The sequence below is a fragment of the Penicillium crustosum genome, assembly GCF_028827405.1.
Source record: "Penicillium crustosum strain IBT 35664 chromosome Unknown utg000004l_segment0_segment0, whole genome shotgun sequence".
Classification (NCBI taxonomy): domain Eukaryota; kingdom Fungi; phylum Ascomycota; class Eurotiomycetes; order Eurotiales; family Aspergillaceae; genus Penicillium; species Penicillium crustosum.
Window position 1 is genome coordinate 2,015,129 of NW_026623125.1, and position 18,487 is coordinate 2,033,615.

Sequence of the window (18,487 nt, forward strand, 5' to 3'; positions counted from 1 at the left end):
GAACGCCCGTTGAATAGAGGGAAGCATAAGTCAACAGAGTGAGTTCAAGAAAAAAGTTCCAATTGAAGAATAAAACTAAATACGTAGTCCTACAATATGATGCACGACGATCCATGATCCCAGAAACCATACGCCTATTCACAAACTTAAAGCCCACAGCAAGAGGGCAATAAACAAAACCAATGCCATTCATTGTACATTAGGTGGCCGCAGATAATGAAACCTCGCATATGGTTCATGTAGACTCAGACGGACCAGTCTGTGGGGTCGTATCTGGGAGCTTCTCGAGTTTGTCCTCCTTTGGTTCGCTAGACCGAGAATCTTCCGGCAGCTCTGCTTCAACGGCGGCACTTTGATCAGGGACACTTGTTTCGGTTGCCGCTTCTGTCTTTTCATCTGCGGTGGGAGATGATTTTTCTGGTAGACTGGAGTCCGCGGGAGCAGCTGTAGTGGGCTCCTCGGCAGTGGGCTGGGACTGTGGATCCTCTGCAGTTGGTGGTGTTTGAGACAAGTCTGGTTTCGCGGGAGACTGGGTATCTAGCCCTTGGCTTTGCTCTGGTACCGGGGCATCTCCCATCTCGACGTCTTTTGCTTCTTCTGGGTGTAGACTGGGCCCGGGAGCATCAGAGGGATTTGGTTGTTCGCGCTCGGTAGCTATCGAGGTCTGTTCTTGTGTGTCAGGGTGGGAAACTGACTCGCTTGAAATCTGTTGGGTATCTTCCAAGACATCGGTCGATTCTGCGGTGTGCTCGGGTTCTAAATGCTCACGCACTACTGTGGGTTCTAGGGATTTTTCGAGGCTGACAGGTGACAGGGAGGTCCTGTTTTCTTGCTGGCTTGGGAGACCAAGGTCTTCCTTCGGTGCAAGGTCAGCCGTGGGCTTTGTGGCTTCCTCTTCTCCTTGCACCTTGGTATCTGAGCTTTGGGTTTCACCAACTGCAGCTGGAAGCTCGGTGGGTTCACTTGTCGTTACGGCAGGTCCAGCGGGAGAGGTGGGAGTCTTGTCATTTGAATCGGTGACCTCAGCATTCTCTGAAGGAACATTGGCGGCCACAGGGGCGAAATCCACCTCTGAGGTCTTCTCGGGCTGGGTTTCCTTCTCCTGTTCGGGGGCAGGAGGTTGGTTCTCAGGAACGGCATCTGACATGTCGACATCAACTGACTGCTCAGCGGGGGTTTCGGCTGAAGGCTGATCCACAAACTCTGTGCCAGACAGAGGCTGGGGGGGTATCGGGGGTCTTGGCATCTAACATGGAATCGTCACCATCGTCACTCTCATCGCCCTCGTCGCCGTCTTCATCGTCTTCGTCTTGGCCAGCCTGGTCAATGGACATCTGCGAGGCATCCTGCTGGCCTTCTCTCTTGACGCTACCATCCCCACTGCCATTTGCAGGGCCAACTCCGTGTACTGTTGCGGCATCAGCCCCTTCCCCAGGGGCAAACATGACCTTCTTCTTACGGCCCTTTCCAATGCCTTTGCCCTTTCGCTTAGGTGGAGGCGGACGTCGCTTTGGAGGTGTCATTACAGCTGCTGATCCAGCCTCCGCAACAACAACACCCTCGGCATTGACAATGCCGACCCCCTCGACGACTGTTCCGGGTGCAGGCGCCTCAGGCTTCACGGGCACTTGGCTCTGCTCGGCAATCGTCTGCAAGTCGCCAGTAATCTCTCCTTCAATGCGATGACCCTCTGGCACCCACGCCTCGTAGATAGAAATGTTACCTGTTTCGGGATCAACTTTTTGGAATTTCGTCCTCCTCATGGGCCCAGAAGCCGACCCATCTGTGCCAGCAGTGGCGCCATAAAGGGATGAAAGACCAGGGCGCCTCTTTGCTAGAAACTCTACCTCCGCAGGCTCAAGGTGCTTGGGAAGCGTCATCCATTTGCGAGTTGTGAAGCTCCGATCAGCCGTATGAGATCCCGAGCCCGAGTCTTCCGCATCGGCCACGCTTTTCTCCTCATCATCGGCTGCTCGACTGCCCTGGCGGATATGGATACATCCGGCACGGGCTGCTCGAAGGAGTGCGCGACTGATTGGAGGCAAGAGTTGGCTGTCTCTTGGCATGGGGAGCTCTGGTAGGGTTGGTCCTCCGCCTGGGCCTTGAACGCCGAATTCTGAGTCATCAGGCTTGGGCGCTTGAGAGAAGGTGTGCTGCTGTCGGGACCAGCGACGCACTGGTAATCCTTCAAAGACATCGTGATCGATTTGGCCAGTTCGGGTGCGGTTTGGGGCACCGTCGAGGTGTCGCCCTGAGCGCGAGGCTCTGAACTGTGATAGATTTTAGCCAGCTAATCCAGGAATTTCAAGATCTAGTATATCTGGAATGGGCATGTGTGTAAAGCAACCATGTCGGGGGCCAAATAAGATAGATCACACCGGGGGCAAGTTGAAACGTACCGTGGAAGGCATGGTAGATGCCCCTGTGTTGACTCAAATACAAGTGCGCCGGACCAGGAAGCTTGTAATGTGCTTGTGGGGACCTCCCGGGGAGGATTCTTTGGCGGGATGTGGTGGATTGGGTGATGGTAGCGGAGCAGTGCAACCCCGTCGCGTTGCGATGCTACAAGACCGTAAAGAGACATCACGTGATACATATTTATTGACCATCAATGCAACATCTTGGTATAGCAGCCATCTACATTGCGAATAATATCTCTCAATTGATAGAAATAAATGCAGCTCAACTCATTAGGATGCATATTGTAACTCAGGAGTGGAATGGAGTAGAATGGAGTAGAATGGAGTGTTTCTGGTTGATAAAATATAGCTACAGCTGTAGCTCCAGCGCTGAGTGTATAAATACAGAAAATGAGCAGGTGTTTTAATTAGTCCACCATTGGCAAGTTATCGAAACAAAAAAAATGGAATAGTTACAGGTTTCCATCCGAGCTTCAAGGATTAATCCCAACTACTACAGGTTAGTGCATGCAAAAAAAGAAAGTTGGACATGGAGCTTCAATTAAATGGCTTACCCAGTGTCCTTCTGGCGAACAATGCCTCCATGGTCCCCGGTCTCCTTTCCCTTCAAAGATAACAATGTGAGATTGAATCCTGGAGCAAGGTCCTAAGCCAAGGTAGGACTTACAGTCTTCTGGCCTTCCACCACCAACTTATCCAACTGGTAGAACTGGCTGATGACCGTTTGTCTCTGTGGTTATGTCAGTATAATTATCCCCCAGAGTTGGATTCATCAATGACTTGTAGGGCATTGTTGTAAGGTGAGACTCGTCGACTTTCAATACGGGCGGTTGAAAATGGATCCTCTATATCTGCTATCGATCGAGTTTCACCTTCCCAAAAAGCCATGTAATACTACTGACCTTCAACAAGCGTAAGCTTTGAAGCCCCTCCTGGATCAGTTCCTGTACCCGGCGTTCCTCTGTGGTGTTTTGGTGCTCGCGGAACGAATCCCTTGTCTTCCGGCGAGCATATTCGCGGAAGTTGTAGTTGGAAAACTGTCCGGAATAGCGCAGAAGGGAGCGGAACTAAGAAAAAGAGAAAGACACCGGTTAGTTTGACGTGTTGAGGATGAAGGCACGAGGTCGAAGCGCTTATAGAGCCAGAAGGACATACCAAAGATCGAGCCTGGAAGGCAGTCTGAGGATGCAAGGGCGCGACAGACATGATAGCCGAAGTTATGATAGCAGTATGGAGAGTATTCAGAAGGTAATAAGAGTCAAAAAGCCGAAGATGGGGAGTGCGGGACGCTTGTTTGGTCAACCCCAGGTTATCACTGAAGCCTTGGTCGCGCGGTCGACACGGGGCTGCGGCGGCAAAGATTATTCTAAGAGCCGCTGTGTTAGAGTGATGGCTTGGATTGCAATGGTCGAGATACCAAAATGTAGTTCACATACGTTGGGCGCAATGACTCGTATCAAAGACGCAATCGGAGGTGGCGGTTCAATCTTGCAAGAACCAAAGATCCGGGGAAATTAAGTCACACGGGAATCGATGGGTTTGATATCTCGTAACACAGTCTCTTAAAAGAGAAGAGACGCAGTGGGTTGAAGTATGCAAGAGATGATAAGAAGCGCAGAAGTGGGAAATTCTTTTGCGTTCGGAGACGAATGACGGAGTTACCGGGGCCGAGCTCCTTTGCTCCACGTTTCTTCTGTATCTCAAGCTTGTGGATTTTATTGCATTCGAATCCACAACTCGACTTTGCAGATATTGGTATTTCATTTCTGCTTGATTGACCTTTGGTCTTTTTCTCCATGTCTCAAATACCCACGCCACCAGCGTCGCGACCGGGCTCGGAGGCACCTGAAGTGAAGGCGAAGCCGGTGGCTTTGGAGGATTCGGTCCAATGTTTGGATACACTTCTTGAGAAATACTTGCACCTACTTGATCGGCAGCAGAAATTACATTCAAGCTTGGCAGAACAGCTGTCGTCGGTATGACTTTGTTAATCACGGTTCATGAAATATGCTGAGACAACGTAGGGGTTTTTTGCTCTCGCCCAGGCCAATTTCTCCAGTCCTGGCCGTCGTTATGGTCCTGATTATTATGATGGGCGCATGAAAGCGACGAGGAAGATGTAACTTCACCCGCTGGCTGTCATTGATTATTGACGCTTGTTAACTGGCCGAAATTGACAGATCAATCCAATCCGAACGAAACACGGAGCAATCCACGAACGATCCGCAAGATGAAGAGGATCTCACTGAGCTACCTGATTCTGAATACACATTCTCCGTCAAGACCACACCTAGTCATCCACCAGAGGAGGAGGATGGGAACAACGAAACCAAGGCATCTTCTCCGGTCCTCGGTGGACATCTTGAGGCCGAGGAAACTCGCCCGGCCGAGGCGGCTAGCTCGGAACCATCTGACCATGCAGAAACGGAGACTACCCCTGTCGAAAAACCCAAGCCCGTCTCTAAGAAGTTCCGTTCTGCCGACCCAATTCATTGGTATGGAATATTGGTCCCCCAGTCGCTACGCAGGGCGCAAGACTCTTTCGCAAATGCGATAGATAATCAGGTGCCGGATTTGGCCAGTACAACAGTCGAAATGCGAGCCCTGGAACAGCAGATAAGCCAATTACGGGCTCGGTTGGAAACTGAATCCTCCGATGCAACTGTGTTGTAGTCATCCGTGACCTTGTCCAACAGTACGCGGTTAATCGGCCGTCACAAAGTCAAGTTGACGTTGACAAGTCGCACAGAGCATTTCATTCGTGATATCCCAAGGAGATCACCTTAGGTGACCGGATGTGTTTAAAATTGGGAGTCGCAAATGCCTCGGATCTAAATATTGGACTTGCAAAACAATCTACAATACTCCATACTCCGTATAAATATATCCTCCACATGATCCACGAACCGTTCATATTTGGTTACTCCGTACTGTGGATGTGTATAAAAATCAAGAGCGGGGAATTGCTATAATTGTACTCCGTACACATGGAGATTTAAAGGGGGCATGATATACTCCGTATATTTATAGCTACTAGGACCAAGTAGGTTTAAAGATGTTTCACTGCAAAGCCACCAGTCTATACTCCGTCCTCTCCGTACCGAGTACGGAGTACTTCTGGACGATATAGCCGAGTTAGGTGGAACAGTCCCCGAGCTTTACGGAGTACTTTTACTCTATTAAACACATTTTCAGTACATTTCCCACAGAGTCATATGCAATGTATGAATTTTATTCTGTTCAAACCATCTCAAGTTTCAAATTACTAAAGGGAGTCTTAATGTGAGACGTTAGCGTCCGGAACTAAGTCCAACCCCACTAATATAGTCGACATATGATTCGTTTACGGAGTAATTCGGTCGGTCTTATGTAGGCCCCGACCTTTCAGTCCCTTTTTTCCCTTTTTTCCCTTCTTTTTTTTTTAATAAAAGTACAATGCTGAAAAGCTATCGACATGTCAGTATATGTACGGAGTAGATCTAATACTCGTCGGAATGGGATTTGAAGTATGTATCCTATATCACGAGTATGGAGACTTCGGATATAAAGAACTTAGATTACAGGATTGAAGGAATTCCAATAAATTAATACTAGTCCAGGGTTCATGTTTGGCATTAATATACTTCCCGTTTGAGAAGTGGACTAGTATCCATGCCAGGAACCGCGTTAACCCTGGGGGGTGGCAGGTTCAATATGCCTCTTTTTCCTCTCCTTTTTCCTAACTTCCAAAGAGCTTGAGGCTCTCCCCTTTTTGAAGGTGTAAGTCTACAAAGTACCCAGGTCAAAGATTGGGGCGTTAACCCATCTAGCCTTCCTTGTACGCCAGTTTGATACTAGCGGTTCCTCTCATTTTATCCCCCTTTTTGAACGGTAGGACTCTCTAAAGGCAATTTCATGGTCATTTAGAGCTGAATCTAACTATTATATCTAGTGGCATTGAATGTCCTTCCATTCATTTGCGATCTGATCCTGTGGATCTTGCTTTTCTAGATCGTGTTCATTGCTTTATCCACTTTCTACAATCCTGTAGTCACTTGCTCAGTGGGCCAGACGCCATTTCTCTGGTTTCAATCATTTCGCTATCTTTTCATTCTTTTTCAGCTCGATCAAGGGATCGAGCAATCATTCTTTTCCATCCCTCAATATTCGAGGGACAAACCATTCTTTTGAACCGCAGTACCACCACGCCACACTGGATACCCTGCGAGCCCTAACTTCTCGCAACCTATACAAAAGCATTCACCCCGGCATTCGATTTAGCCATACTTCTGTCGACCAGACAACCTTCCAATGAGCACAGAAGTACCAAGCTCCGGGCCCTCAGGGGAGCCTACCAGGAGTGGATCCGTCAAGCGGGCCAGACAAATGCTGGATGCTGGCATGCGTCCAGAACGAGCCTCGCCACCCCAGCAGATGGGATATCCTCCAGTCCCGAGGAATGTCTCCCATCAAACACAATGGCCTCTTCCTGATTCGGGTCTCCCATCGCACCCGATCAATCAACATCCTAGGTATTTGGTTCCCCGTGGTCCTCCACCTCCGAGACCACCTCATCCGAGTGAACTCCCTTCGCCATCCATTTACTCAGAACGGGATGGCCCAATCTCCGAAAGATGCTCAAGTCCGAGCCAAAGACCTCCCCGTTCCTTCTCACAGCTTCAGCCGCCTCCACTTGCGCATTCGCGCGGGCCGGTAAACGATGCCCCTGCCAGTCCCACCAGCACAATCGACATGACTCCTCGAATATCGATTGCAACAGAGGATTTGTTTAGACAATCTGTGGCTTCATCGACGCCTTCTGTTCCTAATATGCCCCAAGTTCCACCTACCTTTCTGCTGTCCGAGTCCGGTCTTTCTCAGGATGACCCAAGGCACCGGACGGCAGGTCTTGTGGCACCGCTCAATGCGCGAAAGCCTGGCCGGGCTCGTCAATCATCTATTCCCCCCATCCCGGAAGCATTCGCCGACCCTCGCTTTACAAAATGCTCCGTCGCATCTAGCCGAGCCATCCCTTCAAGTTGGGGATCTGGTCCCGCCGAATCTGAGATTCTAGGAGCATATCTCGACATGGAATCAGACGATGGCCAGCGCTCACCGGGCCTTCAAGAGGATGATACAAGCCTTGTCCGAAGTGCCAGTGTTGGAAAGCGGGGAAAGCCGACAATGCGTACCATCCTCAAGTCTAATCCTGTTTCCGTTGTAAGCATGCCATCACCCACCCAGGAGGAATTCACCAAGAACACAGCAGCACGATCTATCGGGCCGGACGCTGCTGCAAATCAGGTGCCCCGTATACCAAGCCAATTACGAAACTCGTCTACTACAGCATCGAGTGAGTCGGTGAAAGGCGTGGACCCCGAAAAACCACCCTTTGCCCCGCATTACGACTCGCCCTCCGATGCACGCCTCGAAAAAGAGCTCGAGGCCTTCGGAGCGCTGCCTCACGCAGCACCAACAATGAGTGACAAGAGACCTGGCGGTCGCAAGCCTCCTGCTTTAAATATGAATGCGGTACGGGATGCAGAGGCTCGTGGGAGCCTTTCCAGCCTATCGGATTTGATTCGGAGGGCGACAAAGCTTGCATCGAATCTAGATCATGGGAGAACTGCCAGCAAAGCTAATAATCTGGCTGGTGATGAAGCAGGGTTCAGGGCTGGGATGGGTGAGTCTTGAGGATCTAGATCACCATGTGGAATCTTGAAATAGTACTAATTGCTGTGTGTGCTTAGGACACCGACCACGCAAGTCCGGCTCTCTATCGGACATGCTCGCCTCCTTCCCCCCGCCGGGTTTGGCGACACCCGAAGGTCGCGGATCACGTACCTCGTGGCCCTTCTTTGGACGCTCCAACTTGCGAAATGTTGAGCAGCTTAACTCTAGTGATGACGATCCAAATGTCCCCCGACGCAAGAAGACGTGCTGCGGAATGCCACGGAAGATCTTCGTGATCCTCTGCATCGTACTTTTCATCATTGTCGTTCTCGCGGTTCTTCTCCCTGTGTTCCTTGTCGCCGTGCCTCGCGAGAAAGCCAACTCGTCCTGTGCTGAAAAGAACCCCTGCGAGAATGGAGGCGTGAGTGTTTCAGCCGGTTCCCAATGCTCGTGTGTTTGTGCAAACGGGTATACCGGCTCGAAATGCAATATTGCGGGTGATAGTAGCTGCACCACCGCCCTGATAAGGAACGGATCGAATGCGACCATGGGCAGTTCACTCCCTACTCTGTTCGAAGAATCCAAAGAAAAATTCGACATCACCCTCGACTCTGTCACAATCATGGCTATCTTCAGCATCAACGATATCTCCTGCAAGACCGAAAATGCTCTCGTGGCTTTCAGTGAGGTTACAAATGACAACACGAACAAGACCCGCCGATCCGTACAGTCTATAGCCGACTCGATCCCATCCGTCTCGACAACCAACCCCACACCAGCCTTGGCTGTCCGTGCTGAGGCCACTATGAACGGAATCCTATACGACGACTCGGCATCAAGCAAGTCAAGTACGACCACGTCGACATCCACACAAACCGAGTCAGCGACGACCGCCTCCGCTACCAAAATCAGCGTTCAATCGACTGCCGTCAACCCAGAGACGTCCACGTCCACTGCGACCAGCGTTCCCGAGAACGTCGTTGAGTTTTCTCGGGTTGCGGTGTTGTATATCCTGCAGAAGACAGGCTCCCTTGACACGGCTTTGTCTTCCGAGGAAGACATCCAAGGGTACCTGGTTGATTCCTATGCGAACACGACTCAGCCAGCCCTGAAGGTGGGATCGTTTAATATGGATTTTGAGAAGTTGACCATCACGCTTCCCAATAGCACGGTGAAGGCGCAGTGAAAATATATGTTAAGGGGAGGTGTATATAGGGTTGTCTATATGGGTCTAGGGTCAATTTTAATTATGTATATTGGGTTATTATTAGCGTATTAAATGTTGTACCCGTGGAGATTATAAAAATATGTACTCCGTAGTCGAGGCCGATATGGTCCAGATTTAGGGTTTTCAGATCACCTGGTCGATCTATGCCTAATTGAGAAACGAGATGTCGGTAAATGTCGTGATTCCGCGCGGAGGTGACGTGCTTCGTCACATGACCTCAGCCTCTGCAGATGTGGCGTTGGACTAAGACGTTTTGGGATTTGTCTACGTTATACTCCAATTGTACATCGCATACTATCCACGTACTCCTATACACTTATATATACTACAGGATCTTTCTTTACAGTGACAATCATGCATAGGAGGATCTCAATCAAAGGGATCGTCTATCTGCCCCTGAAAACCCCAAATATCAGTACAAAGTACTCCATATAATATTCGTATGTTGTAGATCATACTTCCGCGGGAGCTTCGTCAAGTATACGTACATTGCTACCAATTACAATTGCAAAGACCTACATATATATGTACATATATGAATGAAACCATTTGGAATCCCCCCCTTAAAGATAATAATAGCCCTAAGATCCATAATAAAACATTAACCGCCTGTACCCCCGAGGAAATCGCCCAGCCAAGACTTCCACCGGTCCCCACTTGTTGACGACTTCTGTTGGATGTGGATGGTGCAATCCACACCCCTCTCCTACAGGAAATTTCTTGATAAGCAGTAGCCTTTTCCCTCTTTTTTTTCTTTTCTACTTTGTACATTACTCTCTCTTTCATTTTACCTCCCTTTTATATTCATTATGGCCAACGCCCCTCACGGTGGTGTCCTCAAGGACCTTCTCGCTCGCGATGCTCCCCGCCAGGTTGAGCTCGCCGCTGAGGCCGAGACTCTCCCCGCTGTGACTCTTACTGAGCGCCAGCTGTGTGATCTCGAGCTGATCATGAACGGAGGTTTCTCTCCTCTCGAGGGTAAGTGCAATTGTTTCTTTTGAGATTCAAAATGTTCTCTCTCTCTCTCTTTTTGGGGGGGGAGGGACATGGTCAATAGAGGGGCAATAACTAACCTTCATGCAGGTTTCATGAACCAGGCAGACTACGACCGGTATGTGTGACACGAATGATCCTATTGGAATGTGAAATCTATAACAGCGGCAGCTGACAATATGCATAGTGTCTGTGAGGAAAACCGCCTTGCCGATGGCAATGTGTTCTCCATGCCCATTACCCTCGACGCTAGCCAGAAGGTCATCGACGAGAAGAAGCTCCAGGCTGGTTCTCGCATCACCCTGCGTGATTTCCGTGACGACCGTAACTTGGCTATCCTTACCATTGACGATATTTACCGCCCCGACAAGTGAGTTTTACCTCCTTCCCGTCCTTTCCCCTCCATTTCATGATTCGAAACCGGTCGCACTGTCGATCCTTATTTCTGTATCCTCGGATACCTTGTTCTATTTTTTTAATTATGGGCATTTGATGTCACATACCTCGAATCCTTACCCAATGAAGTTGGAAGTGGCCTGTGCTATGGTGGGGCTTGCTGACGTGGTTCTCCCCTGATTTTAGGACTAGAGAGGCTAAGCTCGTCTTCGGTGGTGACCCAGAGCACCCGGCTATCGTGTACCTGAACAACTCCGTCGAGGAGTTCTACATTGGTGGCAAGATCGAGGCCGTCAACAAGCTCAACCACTACGACTATGTCGCCCTCCGCTGTATGTTCAATTCCCCCCTTTCCGCGTTCCGCTAGTGAATCTGGCTAATATATCCTTTACAGACACCCCCGCAGAGTTGCGCGTCCACTTCGACAAGCTGGGCTGGTCCCGCGTCGTCGCCTTCCAGACTCGTAACCCCATGCACCGTGCCCACCGTGAGCTGACTGTCCGCGCGGCCCGTTCCCGCCAGGCCAATGTCCTGATTCACCCCGTTGTCGGTCTCACCAAGCCCGGTGACATTGACCACTTCACCCGTGTCCGCGCATACCAGGCCCTCCTTCCCCGCTACCCCAACGGCATGGCCGTCCTGGGTCTCCTCGGACTGGCCATGCGTATGGGTGGTCCCCGTGAGGCCATCTGGCACGCCATTATCCGCAAGAACCATGGTGCCACCCACTTCATTGTCGGACGTGACCACGCCGGTCCTGGTTCCAACTCCAAGGGCGAGGACTTCTACGGCCCCTACGATGCCCAGCACGCCGTCGAGAAGTACAAGGACGAGCTCGGCATCGAGGTCGTCGAATTCCAGATGGTTACCTACCTCCCCGATACCGATGAGTACCGCCCCGTTGACCAGGTCCCCGCTGGCGTCAAGACCCTCAACATCTCCGGTACCGAGCTCCGCCGCCGTCTGCGCTCCGGCGCCCACATCCCCGAGTGGTTCTCCTACCCCGAGGTTGTCAAGATTCTGCGCGAGTCCAACCCCCCCTCGCGCCACCCAGGGTTTCACCATCTTCCTCACTGGTTACATGAACTCCGGCAAGGATGCCATCGCCCGTGCTTTGCAGGTTACCCTGAACCAGCAGGGTGGTCGTTCCGTCTCCCTGTTGCTGGGTGACACCGTCCGCCACGAGCTCTCTTCCGAGCTCGGCTTCACCCGCGAGGACCGCCACACCAACATCCAGCGCATTGCCTTCGTTGCCACCGAGCTTACCCGCGCCGGTGCCGCCGTCATTGCCGCCCCTATTGCTCCCTACGAGGAGTCCCGCAAGTTCGCTCGCGACGCCGTCTCCCAGGCTGGCTCTTTCTTCTTGGTGCACGTCGCCACTCCCCTCGAGCACTGCGAGCAGTCCGATAAGCGCGGCATCTACGCTGCTGCTCGTCGTGGCGAGATCAAGGGCTTCACTGGTGTCGATGACCCCTATGAGACTCCTGAGAAGGCTGATCTCGTTGTTGACTTCTCCAAGCAGAGTGTGCGCAGCATTGTGCACGAGATCATTCTCGTTTTGGAGAGCCAGGGTTTCCTGGAGCGCCAGTAAAAGTTCTATAAGGTTGCGTGAGGCTTGGTGTCGGTTATATGTTTTGCTGCACATGAGAAAATGTGCTAGGTCTTTTTTTTCTATGGATTCCCCTGACTTAGATAGTTTCAAGTTGCCAATAGATTTGGTTTGATGGTCTAAACTTCTACACTATTATCAGTAATTGCACCCCCAAAAGGTATCTGTACTATATCTAGCCTTTACCGTAAACTCTAGAGATCTACAAGAGACTAAGAACTCCAGGGAAACCCATGTTGAATTTAGAGGCATCTACCCTGGCTATATCAGACTTGATATCAGAGCAACCTCTCACTTTCATAACCATGACGCATAGACCAAAACTGAAGGAATCATGAAGCCACAGTAAAAATAAAATGCAAGGGGGAAAAGAGCAAAGTGAACAGGGGGAAAACGCCAGGGGGAACACACAATGTCGTACAAGGGGGTAAATTTGCCAAAAAAACGAGTTTTAGCCGAAAAAGAGAAGAATAAAAGATTACCGAGGGAAAAAAATTATCAAGTAGAATAAAAAGAATGGACCACTGACAAGTGTCGAGGTCAACAGAGAATAGGAGAATAAAAGACTTCCCAGCTGTTAGTTGACAGCCCTGAGATTGCCAAAGAGCAAAAGAGGTGTTGCAAGATAAGTTGGTTCTTTCGAACAAGGTCCAGAAAAGCCCACAACGACGAGATTGTTAACTGTAGTATGACTAGACGTCAATCATTTCTTTGCTCCCTTGACAGATTTAATAACACGTCGAGCTGCACTCTTGACTCCCTTGCCAAAGCTGCCTTTGGTAGTGCTTTTAGCCTTGGGGACAGGCTTCTTGGCCTTGACGGGGCTCTTGGCGGGTGCCTTTTTCACAGGCTTGCGGGGAGAATCCCCAGAGCCCTTGGAGGCAGCAGCGAGAATTTTCCTCTTGGTCTCAGCAGAAGGCCGCTTGAGCTGGGACGTGGACTTCTTGGGAGAAGCAGGGGTTTCCTTGGCTACCTTCTTAGATCGGGGAGCACGGACAGTGGCCTTGATCCGGCCTGTGGCTTTAACGGTTGGTAGCTTGACATTGGTCTTCGACTTGACAGTAGTTGTGTTTTTGCCCTTGGCCGTTGTCTTGGTCATCTTCTTCCCACGAACGGTAGCCACGGCCTTTTTCACGCTGGCCTTGATGGTCTTGGACTTCGTCATCTTGCGCTTTTTGCCTCGAGAGGAGTCGTCGCTATCCTCACTATCGGATTCTTCTGCGGCCTTTCGCTTTTTGCCGATGACCTTTTTTGTAGTTGCCTTCTTTGTGCTCTCCTCGGCTTTTCGTTTCTCGAGTTCTTTGGCACGTTGCTGCTTATCCTTCAGCCGTGGACCAAGGAAGCCTCGACAGTTCGCTGATCCACAGCGGCATTGTTGAACATTCTTGTTAGAGTAAGGACTAATATAGTATTAGCACTTGGTCAAAGGGCTTGATATGCAAATACTCACTCAAAGTTGTAGTCATAGCTCAATTCCTCTCCCGTCGAGACTCCTCGATCTCCAGCGAAGAGTGCCATGCGTGGCTTGCCAGCAACAGTCCATTTCTCCATACGGCAGTTTGGCTCACAGGCATGGTTAACAAAGCGAGCAATAGACCCGCGAGTAGCATCAATGATCATGTTTTGATCGAAATACATGAGATAGTAACACTGGTTGACGAGGTCAATATATGGTAAAGCACCAAGAGTCACAAAGGGCACATACGTCGTTGTTTTTGTACACTGTCCTCATCCTCTTCTCGCACTCAAGCTGGGTGAGAATCTCGCCGGTGTACTCCACAATAATCTGGTTGGGCTCGAAGGAACGGTTGCTGCGGACGCCATACCCGCGATCTTTTGTCTTGATGACTTCGACTCCAATGTTATACTTGCCTCCGGCCTTGGTCCGATGCTTAAGACCCTCGAAATTCCGGTTACCACACTCGGGACCTAGCCTGCAGTTGCCGTTGTCACACTCGTAGAACATATAGCGGTTCTGGCAGTTCTCATCACAGCCAGTGTCTTCAGTACACATACAAGTAGACAGCTCGAGGTTTTTGTTCGCTTTCCAGAAACTTCCGGCGTCACCAACGAAAACATCTAGACTGTTTGTTAGCCCTCACTTCATGTGATACTCGACAGGCCACTCACTCTTGTTAGTCTTGCGCCACTCGTCAGGCTTGGGCTGGCCAGGTGGTAGTGGCGAGAATATGTCAAACGGCAGCTGGTAGTCTCTTCCAGTCTTCAAAAGGCGAGCGCCTTTGAACATGGGCATGGGAAGGATGGTGCGGTGCATGGGACCGGTTCGAGTTTTCTTCGAATTCTTACTCCGACGCTGCTTAGGAGGCGAGTCCGAGGGTTCTTGTCCTGTATAGAGGCCATGCGACAGCCATATCTTGCGCCTCGGTCGCGGTGAAGCAGGTACAGCCAGTTCTTCTGGCTCAGAAGCATCTTTATCTTGGAGCTTGGACAAGTCGCTCTCAGATACTCGACACTTCTTCGATGCAGGCTCTTTGGCTGTCGAAGGAGGCGCCTCGTCTTTTGACGGGGCAATATTGCGAGGGCGAAGACTAGAACGCCGGCCAAGATCCTTGTCTAGACCTCTCGTGCGCTTTCCTAATATACTGCTGGCTCGGCCCACTAGATCCGAGGCTTTATCCATTAGACTGAAGCGACCTGACCGTCGTAGAGATTTGCGAGGGGAGGTTCGGGATGGGAGCGGCTCAGCTGTGGCTGCTCCTTCATCTTCGGCCAATGCTTTCCCCACACGCTGTCGTAGCGTCCGCTGTTGAAGATTCATATTTATGTCCTCAGATTGCAAGTCCTGGGAAGACTTTGAGACCGGTGTATCGGGGGCCACAGTGTCGTCGGCCACGGTATTATCGTCGACTGAAGTTCCGTTCCACAAGGAAGATTCCATCACTGCAATACTGTGGCGCAGAGAAGAGTGTGATCGTTTCGCTTTGGCAAGACTATCGACGTAGGCCTCGCTAGATGAGGCCGCGGGTTCTTCGTTCTCGGGTGTGCCGTCTAGTGGCTCACCGGGGCGCAACGATGCGCGTGCAACCCGTGTTGACCTTCGCCGTCCTGCGGGTTTTTCGTCAGTCAGCGCGTTCTCGTTGTTGCTTGACGTCTCTGAGCGACTGTTTTCAGGTGTCAAGAGTTGTTCTGGCACGTCAAGGCTCATATTGTCATCGGTAGGCTCGTGAGCCTGGGTGTCGGGAGCCGCGGACGCGATGGATCGGGACTTTCGTGGCGCCATTTTCGAGAGAATGAGATAACAAGAAGGACAATTCCACCTGGAACCGCCCCTTCGCTATCGATGTCGAGCAACTGGCGCGTGTGGTCGGGCTGGATGGGGAAATATCAGGGGAAGGTGTCGGATCGAAGAGGATCAGCTTCCCGCGCGCTTCTTATCAATTTAGGGTGAGGGTCTGACGCGTGCAACAACACTTTCGAACACTCCAATCGTATAATTTCCCGACCTAGTAGAATACTAATGCAATAAAAAGAATGAAAAAAGCAAGGGAGAAGGAGAAAGTAAGCATCCGCTAGGGCTTACAATGTTAGATCTCGTGCCCTGGTGGAATGCCGAAATCCCTCACACTCGCCCCCACATGAACATGGGAGATTATACCGAGAGGAAGTGGATATATGGATTATTCTAGCTGTGAAATACACAGGATGATATCAAATGTCTATATAAAGGTGAACATATAGTCCTACTAGGACATGGAAAGAAAAGGCCGGTTCGGGATAGGGTTGCCCATTCCCAGATATGTAAGTCACAACAAGTAACAGGATATAACAGGATAAGAAATAGATCATGAAAGATCGGTATAAAGAGAGAATTATGTCTGCGCCAGGTGCAGCAAATCAAACAGAGATGGCGACAAGAAGGGTATGTGTGTAATGTAGTGATTAGAAAGTGATAGATGTGTCCACGGGTATGAATGGTCCCAAGAAGAACAAGAATAGGGAGGAAGAAGAGAAAATCATGAATATCTTCACAGATCGTAGCCGCCGAACCAAGACCGACAGGCAAAAAAATGACTTTTTGTGTTTAATCCTGTTGGGGACCAACATGTTGCATCTCAATGCCTTGGGACTCGACATCTGGGACACGGTACCTGCGCTTTTGTGAGTCCAAGCGTTGATCGCCGTCTTCATACCGCTGCTTGAATTGCATGTAGGTAGGAGGCCGAGGACGCCCAAGAACAGCAATCCAATTCTTGAGGATGTTTCCTTGGGTGAACGGTCGATGCCGGTCAGTCTTGGAAAACTTGTGCGAGTTGAGGTATTCTCTAGTAGTTTCGCCACGCCCAACTAGGAACAGATGATATGCCCAAAGCGATGTAGGGTATGGCACTGCAACCACGCCATATATCACCATGGCCCATGGCACTCTCCATTTGGAGATTGCAGCCCCGAATGATATGCTTTCCTGGGACCTGTAGACCAAGATATGTGCCAGACTAGCACCGATCAAAAAGAGGGCCAAGAGGGTGCAAGAGCTGACGAAGGTAAAGAAATAGCGATAGTTTCGGCGACCAACACAATTGTTGAGCCACACACAGTGATGGTCGAGGGTTTCGACACAGTTGTTGCAGACGCGGCAGTGATAGCAGCGAGGAGGCCGCCAAATATTGCATGTCTTGCAGTATTTCACAGGCACGTCCATAGCAGCTACATCTGAAGTAGCGAGCTTGACCATAACCCAGTCATTTGTGGGCGGACCAAGCGCCAGAGGGTCATCTGAGGAATCTGGCTGAGGCATAGGGTGTACATTCCGAGGCATAATCTAGCAATATCATGTTAGCGACCACGAAGTCCAATCAAGACCGAATCACTTACTCCAGGATCGACAACGGACGCATGCACAAACGACGAGAAACACACGTAGAAAATGTAAGCAAACACTATGGGAATAGCAGGGGAGATATTATTCCACAGCCAGGGTGCCCTAATTTCAGAAGTTAGCCACTGGCCTGATGCTCACATCAAGTGGGTTCACATACGAGAAGGCAAAGAACAATGCCGAGGGTACAACGATTAGAAGACCCGTTGCAATATTGACAGGCTTGTCTCTCGAGTTCTGGAACCGCCCCCCGCCACAGAAGAATGTGTTGCCGATGAAGTACTCGTAATTTTTGCCGGGATTTGTTTTTGGTAGAGGGGGCTTTTTCACGTCGAGGGGACCTGGAGAGGAGCCGGCGGAGGAGAGGTGTTCATGGCCTTGACGGGCCCGAGACTCGTGGGTGTGTCCTGCACCCCTATTTTGCAATGATAGGAATGACAGGGGTGATTTCGGTGGTGCATCCTGTACGGCATGTCCTGTATAGTTGGCACCCAGGTTGAGACGCTGGGGCTTCTCCTTTTGATCTCGGTCACGCAGTAGTCGGACGCTTTCACCCAGACTCCTGATAGTTGTATTACCGGTGGGGCTAGCGTTGGAGGTATTGCGGTCTGGAATGATAGGATCTGTGAACTCTGTTCCTCGAGACGGAGGAGGAGCTTCCATATCAGCCGGAGGCTGAGATCCTTGCGGGACTGTGCTATTAGAGGCCAAGCTCCTCCTGTTGTTGCTTCCGTGCTCTGTCCAGTCGTCGATAGATGAAACCGTCCCTTTAGTCACAGGGCGTGTTCCTCGGTGTGCCTGTAATCGTTGCGAGCTCATGGGCCGAAAGAATGCCTGTGCCGTCAGGGACGGGATATGTGATCTGCTCAGTCGGCTCCCCGAGCTACCAGGTCTGCTGGTCACTTGGCTGGGCGCATTGACCGAGTTCCGGGTTGGAGGCGGACCACGCCTAGATGAAACAGAGGGCCGGGACTGGAGGGGAGGGGGAGGTGACGTGTAAGATGGTGTTCGCTCTCCATCCTCATCTGTCACTCGGGACGAAATTCCGTCTACAGAGGGAGGTCGAGGGATCCCTAGTACAGAGTGCGGTGCCGATCCCTGGTTTTTGTCGCCATTCTCCGGACGATCTGCCGGGTTTTCCATGGCGGTGGAAGAATGTGAATATTAACGATTGCTAGATGGGAATGCGCGCTATCATATTGCGTTCCTAATTCAATGGCGAAGGGGTGGAAGCGAATCGCGGTGTAACGTAGGCAGCTAGTATCGACAGGATAAGGTGAGCGTCGAAGCGGAGCAGAAAAAGGAGTGACGATGGAGCCGAGACAAGGTCTAATGAGCGAAAGTGAATAAAA

The 18,487-nt window shown here is 50.7% G+C and overlaps 7 protein-coding genes across 7 annotated transcripts; 3 read left to right on the forward strand and 4 right to left on the reverse strand.

Annotated features, from left to right (window-relative positions):
- Window positions 1-235: 235 nt before the first annotated feature.
- On the reverse strand, window positions 236-2,411 carry N7487_009790 (uncharacterized protein; the record flags this gene model as incomplete). The annotated part of the gene is made up of 3 exons (XM_056877520.1): window positions 236-1,203; window positions 1,265-2,270; window positions 2,400-2,411. The coding sequence occupies 3 exons, from the start codon at window positions 2,409-2,411 to the stop codon at window positions 236-238; spliced, it is 1,986 nt and encodes a 661-aa protein (XP_056726100.1).
- A 489-nt stretch (window positions 2,412-2,900) lies between these two features.
- N7487_009791 (LYR motif-containing protein) lies at window positions 2,901-3,626 on the reverse strand (the record flags this gene model as incomplete). The annotated part of the gene is made up of 5 exons (XM_056877521.1): window positions 2,901-2,910; window positions 2,975-3,024; window positions 3,088-3,150; window positions 3,323-3,487; window positions 3,576-3,626. The coding sequence occupies 5 exons, from the start codon at window positions 3,624-3,626 to the stop codon at window positions 2,901-2,903; spliced, it is 339 nt and encodes a 112-aa protein (XP_056726101.1).
- A 590-nt stretch (window positions 3,627-4,216) lies between these two features.
- Window positions 4,217-5,093, forward strand: N7487_009792 (uncharacterized protein; the record flags this gene model as incomplete). Its single annotated transcript, XM_056877522.1, has 3 exons — window positions 4,217-4,396; window positions 4,445-4,539; window positions 4,601-5,093. The coding sequence occupies 3 exons, from the start codon at window positions 4,217-4,219 to the stop codon at window positions 5,091-5,093; spliced, it is 768 nt and encodes a 255-aa protein (XP_056726102.1).
- Window positions 5,094-6,710: 1,617 nt separating this feature from the next.
- N7487_009793 (uncharacterized protein) lies at window positions 6,711-9,258 on the forward strand (the record flags this gene model as incomplete). Its single annotated transcript, XM_056877523.1, has 2 exons — window positions 6,711-8,082; window positions 8,150-9,258. 2 exons carry the CDS (start codon window positions 6,711-6,713, stop codon window positions 9,256-9,258), a joined length of 2,481 nt encoding a protein of 826 aa, XP_056726103.1.
- Window positions 9,259-10,109: 851 nt separating this feature from the next.
- Window positions 10,110-12,280, forward strand: sC (sulfate adenylyltransferase; the record flags this gene model as incomplete). The annotated part of the gene is made up of 6 exons (XM_056877524.1): window positions 10,110-10,278; window positions 10,384-10,411; window positions 10,481-10,663; window positions 10,876-11,021; window positions 11,084-11,697; window positions 11,744-12,280. 6 exons carry the CDS (start codon window positions 10,110-10,112, stop codon window positions 12,278-12,280), a joined length of 1,677 nt encoding a protein of 558 aa, XP_056726104.1.
- A 721-nt stretch (window positions 12,281-13,001) lies between these two features.
- Window positions 13,002-15,539, reverse strand: N7487_009795 (putative histone-lysine N-methyltransferase (Ash1); the record flags this gene model as incomplete). The annotated part of the gene is made up of 4 exons (XM_056877525.1): window positions 13,002-13,698; window positions 13,749-13,948; window positions 14,004-14,377; window positions 14,429-15,539. 4 exons carry the CDS (start codon window positions 15,537-15,539, stop codon window positions 13,002-13,004), a joined length of 2,382 nt encoding a protein of 793 aa, XP_056726105.1.
- A 775-nt stretch (window positions 15,540-16,314) lies between these two features.
- erf2 (palmitoyltransferase ERF2) lies at window positions 16,315-18,278 on the reverse strand (the record flags this gene model as incomplete). The annotated part of the gene is made up of 3 exons (XM_056877526.1): window positions 16,315-17,078; window positions 17,132-17,240; window positions 17,296-18,278. The coding sequence occupies 3 exons, from the start codon at window positions 18,276-18,278 to the stop codon at window positions 16,341-16,343; spliced, it is 1,830 nt and encodes a 609-aa protein (XP_056726106.1). The 3' UTR covers window positions 16,315-16,340.
- Between the last annotated feature and the right edge of the window lie 209 nt (window positions 18,279-18,487).